The 17,375-nt window shown below is 41.6% G+C and overlaps 1 protein-coding gene across 1 annotated transcript in view; it reads right to left on the bottom strand.

The window, feature by feature from the left end:
- Positions 1-330: 330 nt before the first annotated feature.
- INTS2 (integrator complex subunit 2) overlaps positions 331-17,375 on the bottom strand; it is a 34,093-nt gene continuing 17,048 nt past the window's right edge. Inside the window, exons 17-24 of the mRNA XM_075264735.1 lie at positions 13,858-14,059; positions 12,484-12,609; positions 12,197-12,401; positions 11,922-12,104; positions 9,415-9,522; positions 7,620-7,725; positions 2,862-3,038; positions 331-1,354 (exon numbers count right to left, since the gene is read on the bottom strand). Of these exons, the coding sequence (XP_075120836.1) occupies positions 1,182-1,354; positions 2,862-3,038; positions 7,620-7,725; positions 9,415-9,522; positions 11,922-12,104; positions 12,197-12,401; positions 12,484-12,609; positions 13,858-14,059 (1,280 nt within the window). The 3' untranslated portion in view covers positions 331-1,181. The remainder of the gene's footprint in view (positions 1,355-2,861; positions 3,039-7,619; positions 7,726-9,414; positions 9,523-11,921; positions 12,105-12,196; positions 12,402-12,483; positions 12,610-13,857; positions 14,060-17,375) is intronic.

Raw genomic sequence — 17,375 nt, 5'->3', positions numbered from 1 at the left:
GATGTACTCATATATGAGGACTCATCTGTTGTGATATTGCTGTGTTTTCCAATCACAGATAGACCATGATATGGGCTCTATTCTCACCTGATGTCTTTTGCAACAGCCTAGAATTAAAAACAAATTTCTAGGTTGAAAATAACAAAACAGAACAATGTAAACACAAATACTGCTACAACATGTGCTGGTATGAGGAACCATACACTAAGTTTGAATTTAATTTTTGTATAGAAATTTACCATGGATACAAAAAGTAAAATTACAAAATTACAGTAAAAATATAAATTTATTTACATTGCTTATTCGACTTTCTACAAGGGGGAAAAACGTGAAAACAATATTAAATTTACTGAAGATGTGATGCAAAATTGCCATATTTCTGAGTTGAACACCAAATATCAATTCATTTCAATAAATATATCATAATTTAATATTGTAGAGCCTGAAGAGTGCTGGAGTGTCACTTTAAAATCACAGGCACAAATACATGACATCTGACAAGAACATTTCTATATAAATAATATAGACAGAATGTTGCATGCGATGCCAGCTTGTACCAGACTGCATTTACCTCCAGTATCAGCTTTCACAGCAATTATGTCACATGGCAGACTGGAATATAATTCTTCTATAGACAAAGATGTCATCTTTCCAAGTCATGCCCATTTGTAACAGCACTTGTGATATTATCACAACATTTTCATGTGCCACACACACGACCAGTATATTACTGAAGCAGTAACATTGATCACATTAAATAATATATTAATATAAAGTGGTATTTCATCACGTCTGCTAGCTACTATATATTGCTTCGGCTTTAATCAAGGCTTCTGGATCAAAAACTTTTTCATGGATAAACCATGTGTCATACGTCTTTCTAATCCTATTCTATACCTGTTTGCATGTGGCTGAGATTACTAACAAACTAAGTTATAAAAACATTGGGCAATGCAGCATTATAATGCAAAACTAAGATAGGGTTATTGAAATCTGACTTAAAAAGCAGTATTTTTGATCCTTGCACCTAATACTTCATACATTGCTAGTGTAACATGAATGGTGTTTGAAGTATTGGAGTTATCCAAGCATACAATGTGGATTGTTGTGCTTTCACCAGTCTTATGTCATTTTCTGTGCTCATCTACTTCTTTACTTCTTAAACAGTGACAGACAACGCCTTACACACCCGTGACACTCATGTTAATTATATCAATGATGGTATTCTCAACTTGGTGACAAAGCTTGACATCTGGATCCAAAGAGTCAAGATCCTTTGTTGTAGAAACAGGAAGCGGGAAAAGGTTAAATGCACTCGATAGTTCCTTTGGTTTCTCTTTAAGTTGTTGCAAACCTATTGAAAAAAAAAACAACCAACATAAACATAATAGATCCATACTGTATTGCCACAACATACTAAGAACTGAATGAATAATTCCTTAGTGTATTTACAAGGTCTCAGCATTATCCAATAATTACATTTTATCCTTTCCTTTGAGTTTTATTTGATTATATATTAAATATAAATATTTTTAATTGAAAAGGTATACTGTAACTTCATATAACACAGATATTGCATGTAGATAATGCATAGATATTGCAATAATGTGGCGTCGCCAGGATCATTCACTAACGGAGAGTATAGGAGTCAGTGTAGGCCGCTGACTGAGGAGCATGACCTCTGCCCTGACGCAGGCGCGATCACGTAAGTCATCACCGCCTGCAATCAGAAGGAGGAGGACACTCGGCTGCTCTTAATACTGTGTGGGGGGAGGGGCTACTGTGCAGCAGATAATACTGTGGGAGGGGTAGGGGCCTACTGTGGAGAATATAATACTGTCGGGGGGGGGAGCTACTGTGGAGCATGTAATACCATGGGCCCAATGTGGTGCATATAATACTGTGGGGGGGGCTACTGTGGAGCATATAATACTATGGGGGACAACCGTGGAGAATATATTACTGTGTGGATGCCACTGTGGAGCGCATTGTACAGCCTGGGGACCACTATGAAGCACACTATACAGCATGGGGGCCATTGTGAGGCAGATTGTACTCTATGGGGGCCACTGTGGGCCGGATAGTACTGTGTGGGGGGCCCCTTCACTATTTATATCACACTGTATCTGTTCTAAAGCAGACATGTGATAGTACAGCCTGTAATAACATTGGACAGTCACTATAAAACAGATCCCGTGCAATGACAGATGATAGATACAGGCTTCGTTTTTACAACATTCACTGTGCAGCCAAAATGACATGTCACTTGTATTCTATGGTTCTGTATTATTCCAGATTTATATAGTTATACTTATGTTTTAACCCCTTAAAAAATCCATTACTTGGCAAAAAACATTTTTTTCTTGGAGTCACCATATTCTGACACCCTGACTTTTTTTTTACATTTCTATGTACAGGAAATGCGTCCTTTGTTGTATGGCCAGATGTACTTTTTAGTTATATCATTTTGGGGAACATCTATTGCTTTGATCGTTTTTATGAGATGCTACAGCGGGAAAAAAAAAAAAAAAAAAACAGCAGTTGGGCTTATTTGATTTTATTTTTCCTGCTACAATGTTCACAGTATGGGAAAAATATTTTTAAAAGTTTGTAGATCAGGTATTTTTGGACACAGAGATACCGAATATGTATGTGTTTCACAGTATTTAAGTACTGTATTCTAGGGAAAGGGGGATGATTTAAAATTTTAATTCCCTATAATTTAAATACTCAACATCTGCCATAATAGTACAGTGGATGCAGTGAATGAGTTAATATATTTTCCACAGCTCATGCAATTTAAGTAACAGATCAACAATCACATTTATCTGCTTAGTCTCTTCTGCTAACAATGAACTTACATGTAATAATTGGGTCAACATCTCTGGTCTGAGTGGCTACATTTGATGCACAGACTTGCCCAATCTGTATGAGCAGTGACATAATATCTTCATACAATGGAGGGAACGCTTGGCAGAATGGTACCAAACAAGGCAATGTTGGCAGAAAAAATATAAAACGCTTAGCCTGAGTTAACACTGCAAGAAGATGTTAAGATAAAAAAAAAAACTATTTAGATTACAAATTATGGCTGAAACTTTAAAGAAAAAATAATAATTTACATAAAGTCAACTTTAATGCACCCAAGACAACCAAGTCTGTTTTCTTTGTATTAAAGTAAACAAATGAAATCACACAACCAGTTTGTGCTACTGAGCAGTACAGAATAATGCTCTTCTCCAATTTCTGATATTACTCAGTGCTCTGCAGTTATTGGCTGATGCTGTCACTGACAGACTTCCTGTTCTGATGTCTCCTACATTTTGCTAAGAAAAGCAAAGACCAGAGAGCAGTTAAAGGGGTGTGGGTTTCGTTTGGTTGTTTTTTGTTTTGGTTTTTTACAGAAAAATGTGCTGAAATAAATTTTTGTAATTTAGACCAGATAAAAATTGGACTTTTGTACTCATTGTAAAATCCTTTTCTCGGAGACCTGGCCACTAAAAATATCAAAAGATTTTGGCTCTGACTCCAGGCTATACCCTCTACTATCCTAGTCAGTGTGTACTGCAGCAGTAGGAGAGAGAGACCCATAACCAAAAAAGAACACAGAAACCACAAAACCAACATGTCAGACTATATCCTTGAAAATGTGAAAGGAAGAAACCACCTGAGGAGAAAAAGGTGGCAGAGAAGAGACAATTTTGTCCTGGTGGAGAACAGAAAGGGAAACTTCCAGGACAGGGAAGCCAGATAGGTGACTCTGGATGGAAGAGATGGCCACCAGGAAGGAAACTATCCAGGACAGAAAGCGAAGAGAGATCTCACTAAAGGCTCAAAGGGAGAGCCTGAAGCACCACAAGGACAAGATTAAGGTCCCACGGGAGAACGGCAAAGAACAGCACGGTGAGCCACTTCCTGCCGGAAGGTCTTCACCTAAAGCCAGAAGGGCCGAAGATTTCTGAAAAAGAATAGAAAGAGAAGCAGAAAACCTGCCCCTTAAGAGAAAAAAGGCCAAGACCACCATACGTATGCTATCCACATGCATTAAAGATCTGCACAGACAGGGGTTTTTGGGCCTAGATCATGGTCCAGACAACACGCATACAAAAACTGAATTGTCTCAGGACCTCAGCTTCAACAGCCACACTGGAAAATGCAGCTGAGGTAAGGTTGGAAACGTGGTCCTTGAGACAGAATGGCGACTAACAGGGGAAAGAGACCAAAGCGCATTGGCCAGTAGGAACATGAGATCCGCATACCAGGTCCAGCGGGGCATTGCCTGGGACGCATCCTACATGCCTTGTATTCACACTATAGATCAGTTCAGATGAAGGTCTACACGACCGAAACATCAACTATTGTGATCTATTAGTCTTTTTCATATTACTGCGACCCCTATGTCCAAAGGCACAACAAATGATGTACACGGTGTTGTAAATAAATTTATTTCCCTTTTTGGCAACAAAACCTGTGTCTGCGACAACATTTTTTGATTTATCCAATCCCAGCTGGAAGACTGGCACCAGAGGGGATCACTTGCCAAGGGTGGAGAAGAAGGGGTTCCTCTGAGAAAGTCCTTGGGAGAATAGCCATCAAAGAAACTCTCAGCGAAATCGGGGAAGGCAACAGGGAACAAGAGGTAGAGGCCAGATTGAGGCTAGTCCCAACAGCCCAGGATCGTCAATTCCAGAGGATGTGAGTGGAAATGAGCAAAAGGGATGGCCTCGGAGGTGAAAACTATCATGCCCAAGACCCAGATTCAGAACTGAATAGAGCACGGAGGATTCATTCAAAGGCAGGACACACCAGGTGGCCAAGATCTTGGATTCTGGGAAGAAAAGCTTGTCCTGGTACATATCAAGGACCATGCTCAGGAATTCCATGCGGAACCTGCTGAGCCTCTTCAGATCCAGGATGGAATGAAGAGAACCTTCCTTCTTGAGAACAGTGAACAGGTAGGCATAAAAACCTTGGACGCTCTGAAGAGGGGATGGAAACAATGATGCCTTGCCACTGAAGAATGGAGACAGTCTTAAGAAAAGTGGCCGCTTGAGCAGGGAAAAAAAGCAAAGTGGATGAAGAAAAACTTCTGTTTGGAACAGAGGAGAAGTTGAGGTACCTAGTTGACACTACCTCTCGGACCAAAGAGTATTCGATGCTAGCAGCCAGATCTCCATGAAGGAGAGTTTTTGTCCTCCCACCCAAAAGGGTCCGAGTGGGGGAAGACCTCACGCAGAGGAGGGTCTGGAAGAGGAAAGCCTGGAAAGCTTGGTGCGGGAATATCAGTCAGACCTGGGCTAGAAAATAGGGCTTCTCGGAGCGCGAGTCCTGGAAGACTGTCCTGAAAATGGAGCCATAAAAGAAGCAAAAACACAGAGAGCAGCCAGAGGAGGGTGACTGCCACAAGGACGCTTCTTGGAGAGGACAAAGCTTCATCCTCCTGGAGCCTCAAGAGAGGAGTTTGTCTGGGCCTTGCCAAAAAGCAGACCATGTTAATTCCAAGGGAAGGGCCTCTACTGCCTTCTTAGAGACAGATTCAACATTGAATGGATCCAAACTGAACGGCAGATTGTCAAGGATTGACAATCACCTCAGCAGAAGGTGTTCTGCTTCAAGGGAAGCATCATACAGGTATTGGAAGCTTTCAGGTTGTCCTGGAGGGGGGAATCACAGGGAAGACCCTTATATAGCTGTGTGGCCCAGGAAATGCTGATAGAATAAGCAACAAAGTAAGGCTACAGTGAGGAGGCAGCCACTATGAATGCTGCCTTGGCAAATTAAATGGAGGAGAGTCTACCCGCAGGCATAGGGATTGCTGAAGGAGGCAGCGTCTACTAACGGATAGTAGCCTGGGAGGGCTGAGCCATAGCAGGGCCCACCATGGGAAGCTCTGACCACTTGGAGACACTATTTTGGAAAAGGATGTCCGATGGTGGAGATAACAGTGCCATTAATTTCAGTACCAATATCACCCCACTCTCATAAGGATGTTCCTCACGGCGATGACGCTTTGCTGTGAGGAACACCCTTCTAACAGTGGAGAGATATCGATAATATGGTGGTACCGGCAGAAACCAGGGGATATGTTAGCTCGTAACTGAAGGAGATGGTGGCAGGGGCACAAGACAAAGGAAGATAGGGTAACCCAGGGGTTTAGCCTACCAGACTTCTGGGAGAGGTCCTGTTGCCGCCTGCGACCCAGAGGCTGTACAGATAGGAATCAAAGGTGTGATGTCCTTTGAGAAGCCGAGAACTTGAGTAGATGACACGGCCGGTGGCGAAGCACCACCTGGCACAGAGTCTGAATATGAGCCCTTGAAGGACAAAGTCAGAAGAACTCTGCAGAGAAGGGACCCCTGAGGAAAAACAAGGCTGCAGTGAGGCAAATAAGAGAGCTTATTCGCTAAAATAGACATCCCAGTTTCAAGGGCCCAAGGAGAAAGGGCTCATGTATGGAAAATGGCCAGAAGGGTTTGAGCTCTTGAAAAAACTACCCCTAGGAGCTAGGAGGTGGGGATTTATATTCACATATCTTAACATACTCCCCTACCAGGCACCACAGGGTCACCTTCTCAGTGGACCTTGCATGTGTGAGTGGAGTCCCTGGCATTCCGGCCACAATTCAGTCAGCTGGGAAAAGGTGATCAATGATGCGCTTTTTTTGAAGAGCGAAGCAACTGCAGGTAGGTACAACCAAAACACAACAGTTTTGAAAATCGCAGCATTTCCACTCCAGGTATTTTTCTGCAATGTGTGGATAACATTAGCTAGAATCTCATCCACTTTGCAGGGACTGTAAAACTGTGGCATTTACACCACAGGGGCTTCAGCCTTACAATCACTTCCATACTGTTCTTGATCATATGTTGTTCATTGTGCGCATGACTTAAGTTGTTAGACACACCCATAATGAACACAATACATACATTTTCCGAGCAAAAATGGAAAACTTTTGTATCATGGAACCAGATTGTGTGATTGCGCTTTAGAGATATTTTCAGTTATATAAACACACACATTCTTATATACTATATGTATATATGCTTACATTTGCATATATTAATTATGTATGTAGCACTAAGCACTTTGTAACACTATTTAAACTTGGTATTGTCACAATGTGAATTGCTTGAGAAAGGTTCACTGTTGAACTAAAACATCATTGATGGACTAAAGAGTCTCTTTTGACTTTTCTACTTTTTGTTATATTTGGTGGATTTTTGCCCATCCATTGGCTTTGCATCCAATTGTATTGTTTATATTGTGTGCTGCTTTGGACTTTATATATGTAAGCAAGACAGTGAGAGAGTACAGCACATCATCAGAGGGTGCACTGGGCATGAATAAAAAACTGTTAAGAGGTGCAGTGGGCGGATGCTAGGAGGTGCTGCCTGGAAAAGCACTGACACTCCCACAACCAGGAAGTGTAAACCAAGAAGCAGTTCTTAGTTCCAGAAAGCCCCTTTCATGTAGGGGCCTGGAGTAAATCAGGAAGTCTGTATGTGCAGCTTCAGCCAATAGAAAACATAGTTTGGCAACTTCTGCTGTAAACAAGAGATCAACTATAATAACGTGCATTTCAATTTCACTGTTAATAAACTAAATATAGAAAAAGTTACCTGTGAGGAGTGTTCCCATTACATTTATAGCCAGGCGAGCCATACTGAGAGATTTTGGTAATGCATACTGAATACATAGGTGTGAAAGAAGCTGGATTGCAAATATCTACAATAATAAAAATAAATACAGAATTAAGGGCCTCTATAGAAGTATCCCCAGATTCATATGTGAGAAATTGTATGTATATAGCAATCATGGACAGCTCTCCTTAAATTCTATATATGTAACATGTGGAGGTACACAGCACTTTAAACACTATAAACAAGCAAGCATCAATACCTATGTAGATTTTATTACATTAATAGCAGCTCTATGCACTGTGAGTAAAGGGATTCTATCAATGGTGTCAGTGGTTTTGAAATAAAAACATTCTTGGATAGCCTCTAAAGTTTTCAAAAAAGGTCTGTTAGTGTAATTAAATAAGTGATCTAAATACCTTTAAGGCTAAGGCTCCATGGGATGACCCGCAGCTATAAAGCGCTGTGGGAAAAACCACAGCGGCAATTCATCACGATTCTTCCTACAAACAGAAAGTTTGTGGAGTTTTCCTCCGCGGACTCTGTTACAATTATATCTATGGGGAAACTGCCGGTGTTTCCATAGATATAATTGACATGCTGCGATTTCCAAAACCGCAACTTTTTGGAAATTGCGGCATGTCTGCATTGTGGTTTTTAGCGCAAAGTGGCCATGGGATTCGCAAGAATCCTATCCATTTTACAGTTACTGTAAAACGCAGTGATTTTTCCTACGGTGTTCCCGTTGCATGCAAATCATGGCATATCTTACCCGTGGGGCCCTGGCCTAAAAGTATTTTGAATGATTTCCGGATAACTCGATGAGGTTCTGGCACCTTCTGCATTTGTTTACATGGGCTTCTTCCTATTATGAGTTTTTCTACAACTACAGTACCATGATGCCTTAGGCTTCACTCAGGGATGACTCACACCACCTACCTTTCTCACTCCCTCCCTCTCCCTGTTTCTCTAGCTAGCCCGCCCACTAGTAGCCCATCCTAACTACCTAAACCACTCATCCCAACACATCATACATACCTGTCTTCCAGTTCAGACCTTCTGAGCACAGGATGTCACTTCATCTAGCTGGCTGGCAACTCCTGTTCTTGACATCTGCTGGCCACCACAACCACACAATTGACATCCTGTGCCCAGGAGGTCCAGACAGGAAGACAGGCAAGTATAATGTGGTGGTGGCAAGGGGCGGTTAGTATAGCAGATGTTCCAGAGCCAGCAATATTTTATATTGCCTAGTGTCATCCTCCTAGTTTGCAGGCTTATACCCATGGTGCTGTGTCCCCCAATGATATAAACAAGAAATAGGCCATTTTCTAGTGCAGGGGTCAGCAACCTTCGGCACTCCAGCTGCTGTAAAACTACAACTCCCAACATGCTCCATTCACTTCCATGGGAGTTCCAAGAATAGGAAAGCAAGTATGCATGCTGGGAGTTGTATTTTTACAACAGCTGTGGTCCCAAAGGTTGCCTAAGCCTGTTTTAGTGACATATACTACACTAAGGGTGCATGCACACTACGTAACGCCGGGCGTGTATGAGAGCCGTACACGCCGGCGTTACAGCAGGGCTGCCGAACACTTCCCATTCACTTCAATGGGAGCACTCGTAAACGCCGCTGTTACGAGCGCTCCCATTGAAGTGAATGGGAAGTGTTCGGCAGTCTGCCGTAATGCCGGCGTGTACGGCTCTCATACACGCCCGGCGTTACGTAGTGTGCATGCACCCTAAGACACTAAAAGAATGAAATAGCTGATGTTACCTGTTTTTCGAGTTCTGGCTGAGCAAGAAGTTCAGGGATAAAATCAAGACAGATATGCATTGATGGGATTCCTGCAACTGTCAGAGGTAGAAGTTGACACGGGTAACCCTGGTTGAGAGGGTGGAAAGATGAATTAACCTTTATATTTACCTTCAATCAATGGTATGGTATACTTCGGCATCAATTGTCTTTCTATGAAACTGCTCAAAGTGAGTGTCATACATTTATTATCACCTTTATATTTTGCACCAGTGTACTCAGATAGGGCAGTTTAAAAAAACAATGCCTAATTTATTAACAGGGTGTACCTAAAAACAATGTGTTTGTAAAGGTCTGACTTGTATTATGGTATGAACTTGTTTTTTTATGAAGCAGAGTAATACACATGAGATTTTTTTTCAACATGTCCATTTGATAAATGTGGTATATACTACATTTATTACAGGAACAGGCCTGCATATAACTTTTACAAGGAGAAAAGCTATGAAAAATAGTACAATTGTCTAGCACATTTAATATAAAGGAGTACAGTTGTATCAAAAACTGGAATAAACTTAGGAAAAGATATGGACTAATAAGTGTGAAAGCAGAAACATTAGATTTTATAGTACAAGGACTAAATAAAGCACGTGTTGTATTGTACAGCTAAATATGCTGGCTTTCTTTAACCCTTTCCCGCCGATGGCATTTTTTGATTTTCGTTTTTGACTCCCCTCCTTCTAAACCCCCATAACTTTTTTATTTCTCCGCTTCCAGAGCCATATGAGGTCTTAATTTTTGCGGGACAAAGTTTTCTTCATGATGCCACCATTAATTATTCTATATAATGTACTGGGAAGCAGGAAAAAAATTCAGAATGGGGTGGATTTGAAGAAAAAATGCATTTCTGCGATTTTCTTACAGGCTTTGGTTTTACAGCGTTCACTGTGCAGCCAAAATGACATGTCCCCTGTATTCTGTGTTTCGGTACGGTTCCAGGGATACCAAATTTATATGGTTTTATTTACATTTTGACCCCTTAAAAAAAAAATCCAAAACTGTTAAATTTTTTTTCTAAAAGTCGCCATATTCCGACAGCCATAACGTTTTTATACGTCAGTGTACGGGGATGCATAGGGTGTCTTGTTTTGCGGGGCCAGGTGTACTTTTTACTTTTCGGGAAATGTTATTGCTTTGATCGCTTTTTATTCAAATTTTTTATCAGAATCAAAACAGTGAAAAAACGGCGGTCTGGCACTTTTTACTATTTTTCCCGCGTTTACCGAACAGGAAAAATATTTTTATAGATTTGTAGAGCGGGCGATTTCGGACACGGGGATACCTAACGTATTTTTTTCACAGTTTTTAACTACTTTTATATGTGTTCTAGGGAAAGGGGGGTGATTTGAATTTTTAATACTTTTTATATTTTTTTTTTTTACTTTTTTTTAATTTTTTTTCTTTTTTTGCATTTATTAGACCCCCTAGGGGTGTTGAACCCCAAGGGGTCTGATCACTAATGCAATGCATTACAATGCTAATGCATTGCAAAAAATCATCATTTCTTTTGCAGGCTGCATAGACCAGCCTGCAAAAGAAAGAGCTTGCAGACAAGCCTGGGAGCCTTGTAAAGGCTCCCGGCTGTCATTCCAACGTGACGTCGGCCCTGGAGCATGCTCCAGGAGCCGGTGATCACCGGCAAAATGGCGCCGCCGGGAAAATGGCGCCTCTGGCGCCTTTGACCGTGGCGCCGGAGGGGTTAATGCCTCCGATCGGTCTGGCATTAGAGCCGGGGACCGATCGGAGGCATTAGAGCCGGTCGTCTACTGCTTAAAGCAGTAGACACCCGGCGGCCGCCCGGCTTCCGGGCAGTCGCCATAGTTACACACCCGACATGCGCCGTACGGCGTATGTCAGGAAGGGGTTAAAAGGAGTCCATCAGCGGGAAAATCAGTGTCAAACTAATGTCAGTACCAATAGAGCTTCCCTACACATTTTATAAATTCCTTTCCTATTCTGCATTACAGCTCCTTTTTCATGTAAATCAGGATTTTATTGTTATGCAAATTAGCTGAAAAGGGCTTTAGGGTTATTTCTTAACATGTAGGGGCTTCACTCTCTGCTCTATATAACTGCAGACAAAGTGGGAGATGTCATTCAAGCAATGGGGACTACAGCTGGTCGACAGGGGTTAGTTATCTAGAGCAGAGAGTGAGTCCCCAGCAGAAGAAATTACCCTAAAAGCAGTTTTCTGATCATTTGCATAACAATAACAATCTGATTTGCATGAACATGGAGCGGTAATGCAGAACAAGAAAGGTATTTTTGGAAAGTTTAGAATCCTCCATAAAGGTTTGGTCATTAGCTTGATACTGATTTTCTTGCTAACAGACTACCTTTAATTTCTGGGCAATATACATCAATAAAGCTAAAAACTGGTTTGTAATGGATCTGACTTCCTGGTAATATTATATAAAATAGCAAATCAATAAATTTTATGGTAACCAGTTTTTGCACATCATACACACCTGAAAATGAACAAGTTTTGCAATGTTTGGGTCTGCTATGAACATCTGATGAAGGAGACAACAAATGAGACACTGTACTTCTCGTAGATTGCACAATAGACTGTCTTCTTCTACCAGCTCATCCTGGTTCTTATTCTCTGATGGAAGGCAGACCTCCAGCAAAATCTGCACGGCAGCGCTATCCTAAGATGACATATGTTTGTATGATTTATTTGAAGAGGTAAGTGCACAGGATGATAAACAGTAAGACCATTTACAGATGTTAATCATGTTACCTGTGCTGAAAGTAGTGCATTTTTTAGCTCTTCTCTAGTAACCTCCATAGTTTCTGTCTGACCAGCTAAAGCAGCCATTGCATTACTAGAAGAAGGTTTAATATCTTGGTCTGCAGTTTCTTTAAGATAAGAGTTCAAGTAAGCTTTGGATGCCAAAAGGTAGCCATTCAGCATGTGTAATGTGATATCCATCAAAGGTGGGCACCTGGCAACAAAGATAAAGCATTATAGTATGAATCCAAATCGATAAATAACTCATATCTGTAAAGCAGCAAGTAAAAACTAACTTCAGGACTCGGGCATCACAGCGGAGGACAATTAAAGGGTCAATCATGAGATCATTCTGAGTGTACTTATGACTTCGAGCCAGTTTTAGCGAAGGCTGTAAGGCATTCACAGTCATCACCCACAGCCTGAAAGAAAGCAAAGAAAAAAAAAAAAAAAGACTTAGGTGCAAACGGGAACATAGCCTGAGTCTCTACTGTAGAATCCGTAGCAGTATCCACCTGAAAAGAAGAAGAGGAAAAAGTCCAGCATGGAGGACTTTTTACCTCCATCAGTTTCAGATTTAAAACAATGAACACTCAACGAACCCCATTATAGACAATTGAATCTGTAGGACTCTACGTATAACTACTTTTTATGTGGTAAGCCTGTCCATTGTTCTAGTCCTCCAACGGACCAGAACAGTGGTTATGTGATGCTAATGTGAACCTAGTGGTAAAGGGTTTCTAATATTTTAGGTAACTTTTCAGAATAAGGCCTCATTCACATTTACTATTTGTGGAAGATTCTGCCCCAAAATCAGCAGCAGATCCCATCCAGATTCTGCCTCCCATTGTTTTCAGTGTTAGGCAGAGATCAGAGCAGGACATTAAAAACAAGAAGCATCCCGCTTCATTCTGCTGAAAATTCCTCAGCTGTTTCAGCGCAGAGTCTGTGGCTTTAGGCCTCGTTCACATCCGCGTTGGTAATCCGTTTGGGGGAGTCCGCATGGGGACATCCCCCACTCCCCCAATGGAATACCAAATGCAATTGCTAGTGCTGTGCAGTAAAAGCACACAGACCCCATAGACTATAATACAAATCATGCGGGCAGGAAAGTAGATTGTGAACTACTTTCCTGTTCGCATGATCCTTGCGGAGATCTGTCGGCAAGCACACAGACCCCATTATAGTCTATGGGGTCTGTGTGCTTTTACTACACAGCACTTGCAATGGCGTTTGGTATTCCATTCGGGGGGGAGAGGGTCCCCATGCGGACTCCCCCGAACTGAATATCAACGCAGATGTGAACGAGGCCTTAGACTCCCTGCTGATAAAGCAAAGTCATCTGGACCTAATCAACAGTGGAAAGCCTGTGCATAGAGAGCAAGGGGGCTGAAAATGAAGAGGAATCCAATGGCTGATCAATTTCAATGTAATGAATCATCTGCTCATGGGCTAGGACATATGAGAAGTGGCAGTCTGTCTGTGGATCCTTCTCTTTCCCCCTTACACCACATTTTAATGGGATTTTTGTGGAAGTGACTGAGCACTGTAGAGCTCTTCCTCACAAGTCTGAAGTTGTATCAATTAAGTTTTTAATGGGATTTCATAAAAGCAGTCTGAAATATGAAATTCAAAACTCCAAAGACCTAAATGGATAATATGAACATTACCTTCTTGGCATTACAGTGTTCAAGGTCATCCAAAGCTTGTTGACAGTCTGCAGTATCCTGCGTGGAATACCAACATTCAAGAGTTGGCTCATATTGGCAGTGAGAACTTCTGCGTATGGGATTAGGCCACTGGCACTAAGCAGAGTCAAGTGCTCTAGAATTTGCATCACCTGTGTATGGTTGCTTTGAAGCTGTAAAAATGCTTCATAAAAAAATAACCAGAAAAACAATATTATATTACATCACCATATATGCAGTTAACCAAGAGCAGTAACACAGCAACACAGAAATGAAAATACAACAACACTCTCAAAACATACTCCTTGGCATTGTTAGTAAGGTGCGTATAAAAAACATGGATGGAAACAACAAAGATCAAACAGTATGGGTGCGTTTGATCATGCAATAAATAAAAACATAAAAACAAGGAAAAAAAGCCAATTTTCATAAGAAGCACATTACGATTAAACAAAATAACAACTCATAAATTTAGGTACTACTTTGACACCAGAAACATTAAAGATGGATTTTTGTATTTATCGCAAAATCCTTTTCTCTTCGTATTCATTGGGGGGGGACAGCACCATGGGTATAGACCTGGCAACTAGGATGCTGACACCAAGAATAACAAAAGACATTGGCTCCACCTTTGGGCTATACTCTCTTCACAGACACAAGTTTGTACAGGAGCAGTAGAAGAGAGACACAAAGAAGGAAAAAAAAAAAAAAAGCAGAAAACCAAATCAACAACCACCAACATGTCCTGTCCAGAGTGGAGGACTGCCATGAAGGAATCCATCACCTCAGGGAAAACCCAGGAGGAAGAGGCCAGCTTGAAGGGGAGCGCGATAAACTGGAAAAGATGTAAACGCAGCGCAAGGAAGCACAGTGAAAAAGATGTGGAGGTAAGCATTGTGAATGTCAAGGAATGACAGGGATCCACTGGACTCCAGAGAAGCCACCGCCGGTCATAAGGATGTGAACACTACCATGTGAAGTCTATGAACACATACAAATTGGTTAAGCCCCTGTAGGTCCAGGATGGGGTGAAAGTGGCTGAGAACAGGTTGAATAAAAAGCCTAAGACCACTCTTAAGCGGGACAAGGAATAGAAATGCAATTCAATCTAAGAAATACCCTGCGGCGCCCGAAGATGATCAGGTATGTATTACACTTCACAATCTCCACCACCACCTATATCTGGTCTAAAGCATTCCTTGGCCCATTCCTACGTGGATCCTGGCCTTCTGGCCACCTATGCTTAGAGCCATTGTCGGGGTCCTTCTCCCTGTCCCTCCCCATTTATTATAGTGCTGCAGCTCTCCTCAGCAGTATTCTGCTGCCAAAACAGGGGCTCTTGCTCCTTGCTTGCATTTTTTAAGCAGATTTGGGGACGGAAACCCCAAACAGAATCCAAGCACAGGAGTGAACCTAGCCTTAGACAGAAGACCTGAGTCAGACTAAAACAGACTAGCACAGTGTCTATTGAGAGGGTATAGCTCAGAGGTTCTTTTGTTATTCCTAGTATCAGCCTCCTAGTGGCCAGGTCTATGTCCATGGTGCTATGTCCTCTAATAAAATAAGCAAGAAAAACAATTAAAATGCAAGAACATCAACAAAACCCATCATGTAATAATGATGCTGAACCCAATGCTACCGTTGTACTCAATATATACAAAGCCTGTATCACAACAAAGAAAATAATATTTTTAGCTCCAATCTAAGAATTTAAATAATCAACAATATATAAGTTGGGAATAACAATAAAACAATTATTTAATCAAACCTGAACATAATATTCCTAAAGAAGCCAAAGAACAGGGGTACATAGCCAGCAGCAGGAGAAAGCCCACACATACCACTGCCTACGCAAGCAGCTTTGTAAGGGGTGAATACCATCTTGATATGTATTACTTTTAGCAAGAGATATAGAGAACGAATGCAGTACATACAGCACAGTAACTTGGATAACAATGGTTTGTCCCTTTCTGTCTTTATGAATAGAGAAATAAATTAAGACTGCAGCATAAATTTTCCATCCTAAACATGCGTACATTTTACAGAAGGGATATTTATTTGTTTGATCGTTTTTTTAAACGCTCAAGCCTGTTATGATGGAAACAAAGGGAAACCATTTTTCCCCATTTTTAAACATACATCTAAATGTAGCCAGAGGGGGGCATGGCCTGGCGCTGTAGGAGACAGACATGCCCTTTTTCAATTTCACACATCTTACAACCCAACTGTTTTGAGGGTCCCCAATTGGGTCCCTCCATCACCACCTGCTTTTCGCTGCACTCCTGACCCAGCCAAATCTGACAGTCCATCTTACCATCGCTGAGGTAGCCCAGGTTCTTCATCTACTCAGCGACTGCTGCGCTGTAGTAAGGAACAGCTTCTCCTCCAGGCCACAAATCTCATGCAATACCTCCATTCCATGCTCAGTCCTCTGTGACCTGCGGATTTCCACTAAAGACTACTTCATTCGCATACATTCCCCATACTCAGAAGACTTCAGGACTTCTCAGGTCTTTCACTTCTTGTTATCACTTGTTCCACTCAACCGTAAAATCACCTTCACTAGTTTTGAAAGACTGAGGGAGGCTTATATACAGCGTAAGGAACGCTCTGCCCTCTGAACTCAAATTGGACTTCATGACAGCCTGGGAACAGGACTTGGAGACCTCCTTGACCATAGCTCAAGGGACCGACTACTGCACTTTAAATAGCAAGGGCAGTTGGCAGGTCTCCCTACGAAGCCCTCTTTAAAAATTCTACGTAGAGCCTATTTGGTTGCTCCAAACTGCATGGTTTTACCCTATGGTCTGGGCTCACTCCTTTGTTTCCAGGGTTGTAACGCTCTGGGCGATACTCTTCATATTTGATGGACCTGCCCTCTGACCTCTGGCTTCTGGACGTCCATCCATAGGATGGTGCAAAGACTCTCAAGACTCCACCAGAATTCCTGCTCGGCCTTAAGCCAACTACTCTAAGGTATGCACAATGCAAACTGCTTCAGTATACTGATGGCAGCTAGAATCCATATTGCTTCCAAGTGGAAGAAACTAACCCTTTCTTTGACAGATGTCATCGGCTGTGCTGACACAATAATGCTTCATTTATATATAAAAATAAATAAATAAAAATCAATGCCATCATTTCAGATACCCACCCATATTTTTCGGCAAGGTCTGGTCTCCCTGAGCTAATAAGTCCAATAGGTTTCATATTATCTTCAGTTCTAATTTGTAACTGGGTGCGAGGGCTATGCTTTTTCCCCTTGGCACTTTAGCGCTATTCATCAATTTCCTCCTTCCTCCTTGTTGCCGATTATATACCTTTTTACTCTTCTTATTTTATGGAATTTAACACTTAGGATTAGTTATTGTATGCCCTACTTTATAGAATGATTTTATTGTTGTCCCTTTCTTTAAAGAGGACCTTTCACCACTTTTGGGCACATGCAGTTCTATATACTGCTGGAAAGCTGACAGTGCGCTGAATTCAGCGCACTGTCG

This window comes from Leptodactylus fuscus, chromosome 2 (assembly GCF_031893055.1).
Source record: "Leptodactylus fuscus isolate aLepFus1 chromosome 2, aLepFus1.hap2, whole genome shotgun sequence".
In the NCBI taxonomy this organism is placed as follows: domain Eukaryota; kingdom Metazoa; phylum Chordata; class Amphibia; order Anura; family Leptodactylidae; genus Leptodactylus; species Leptodactylus fuscus.
This window is presented reverse-complemented; position numbering and strand designations above follow the sequence as displayed.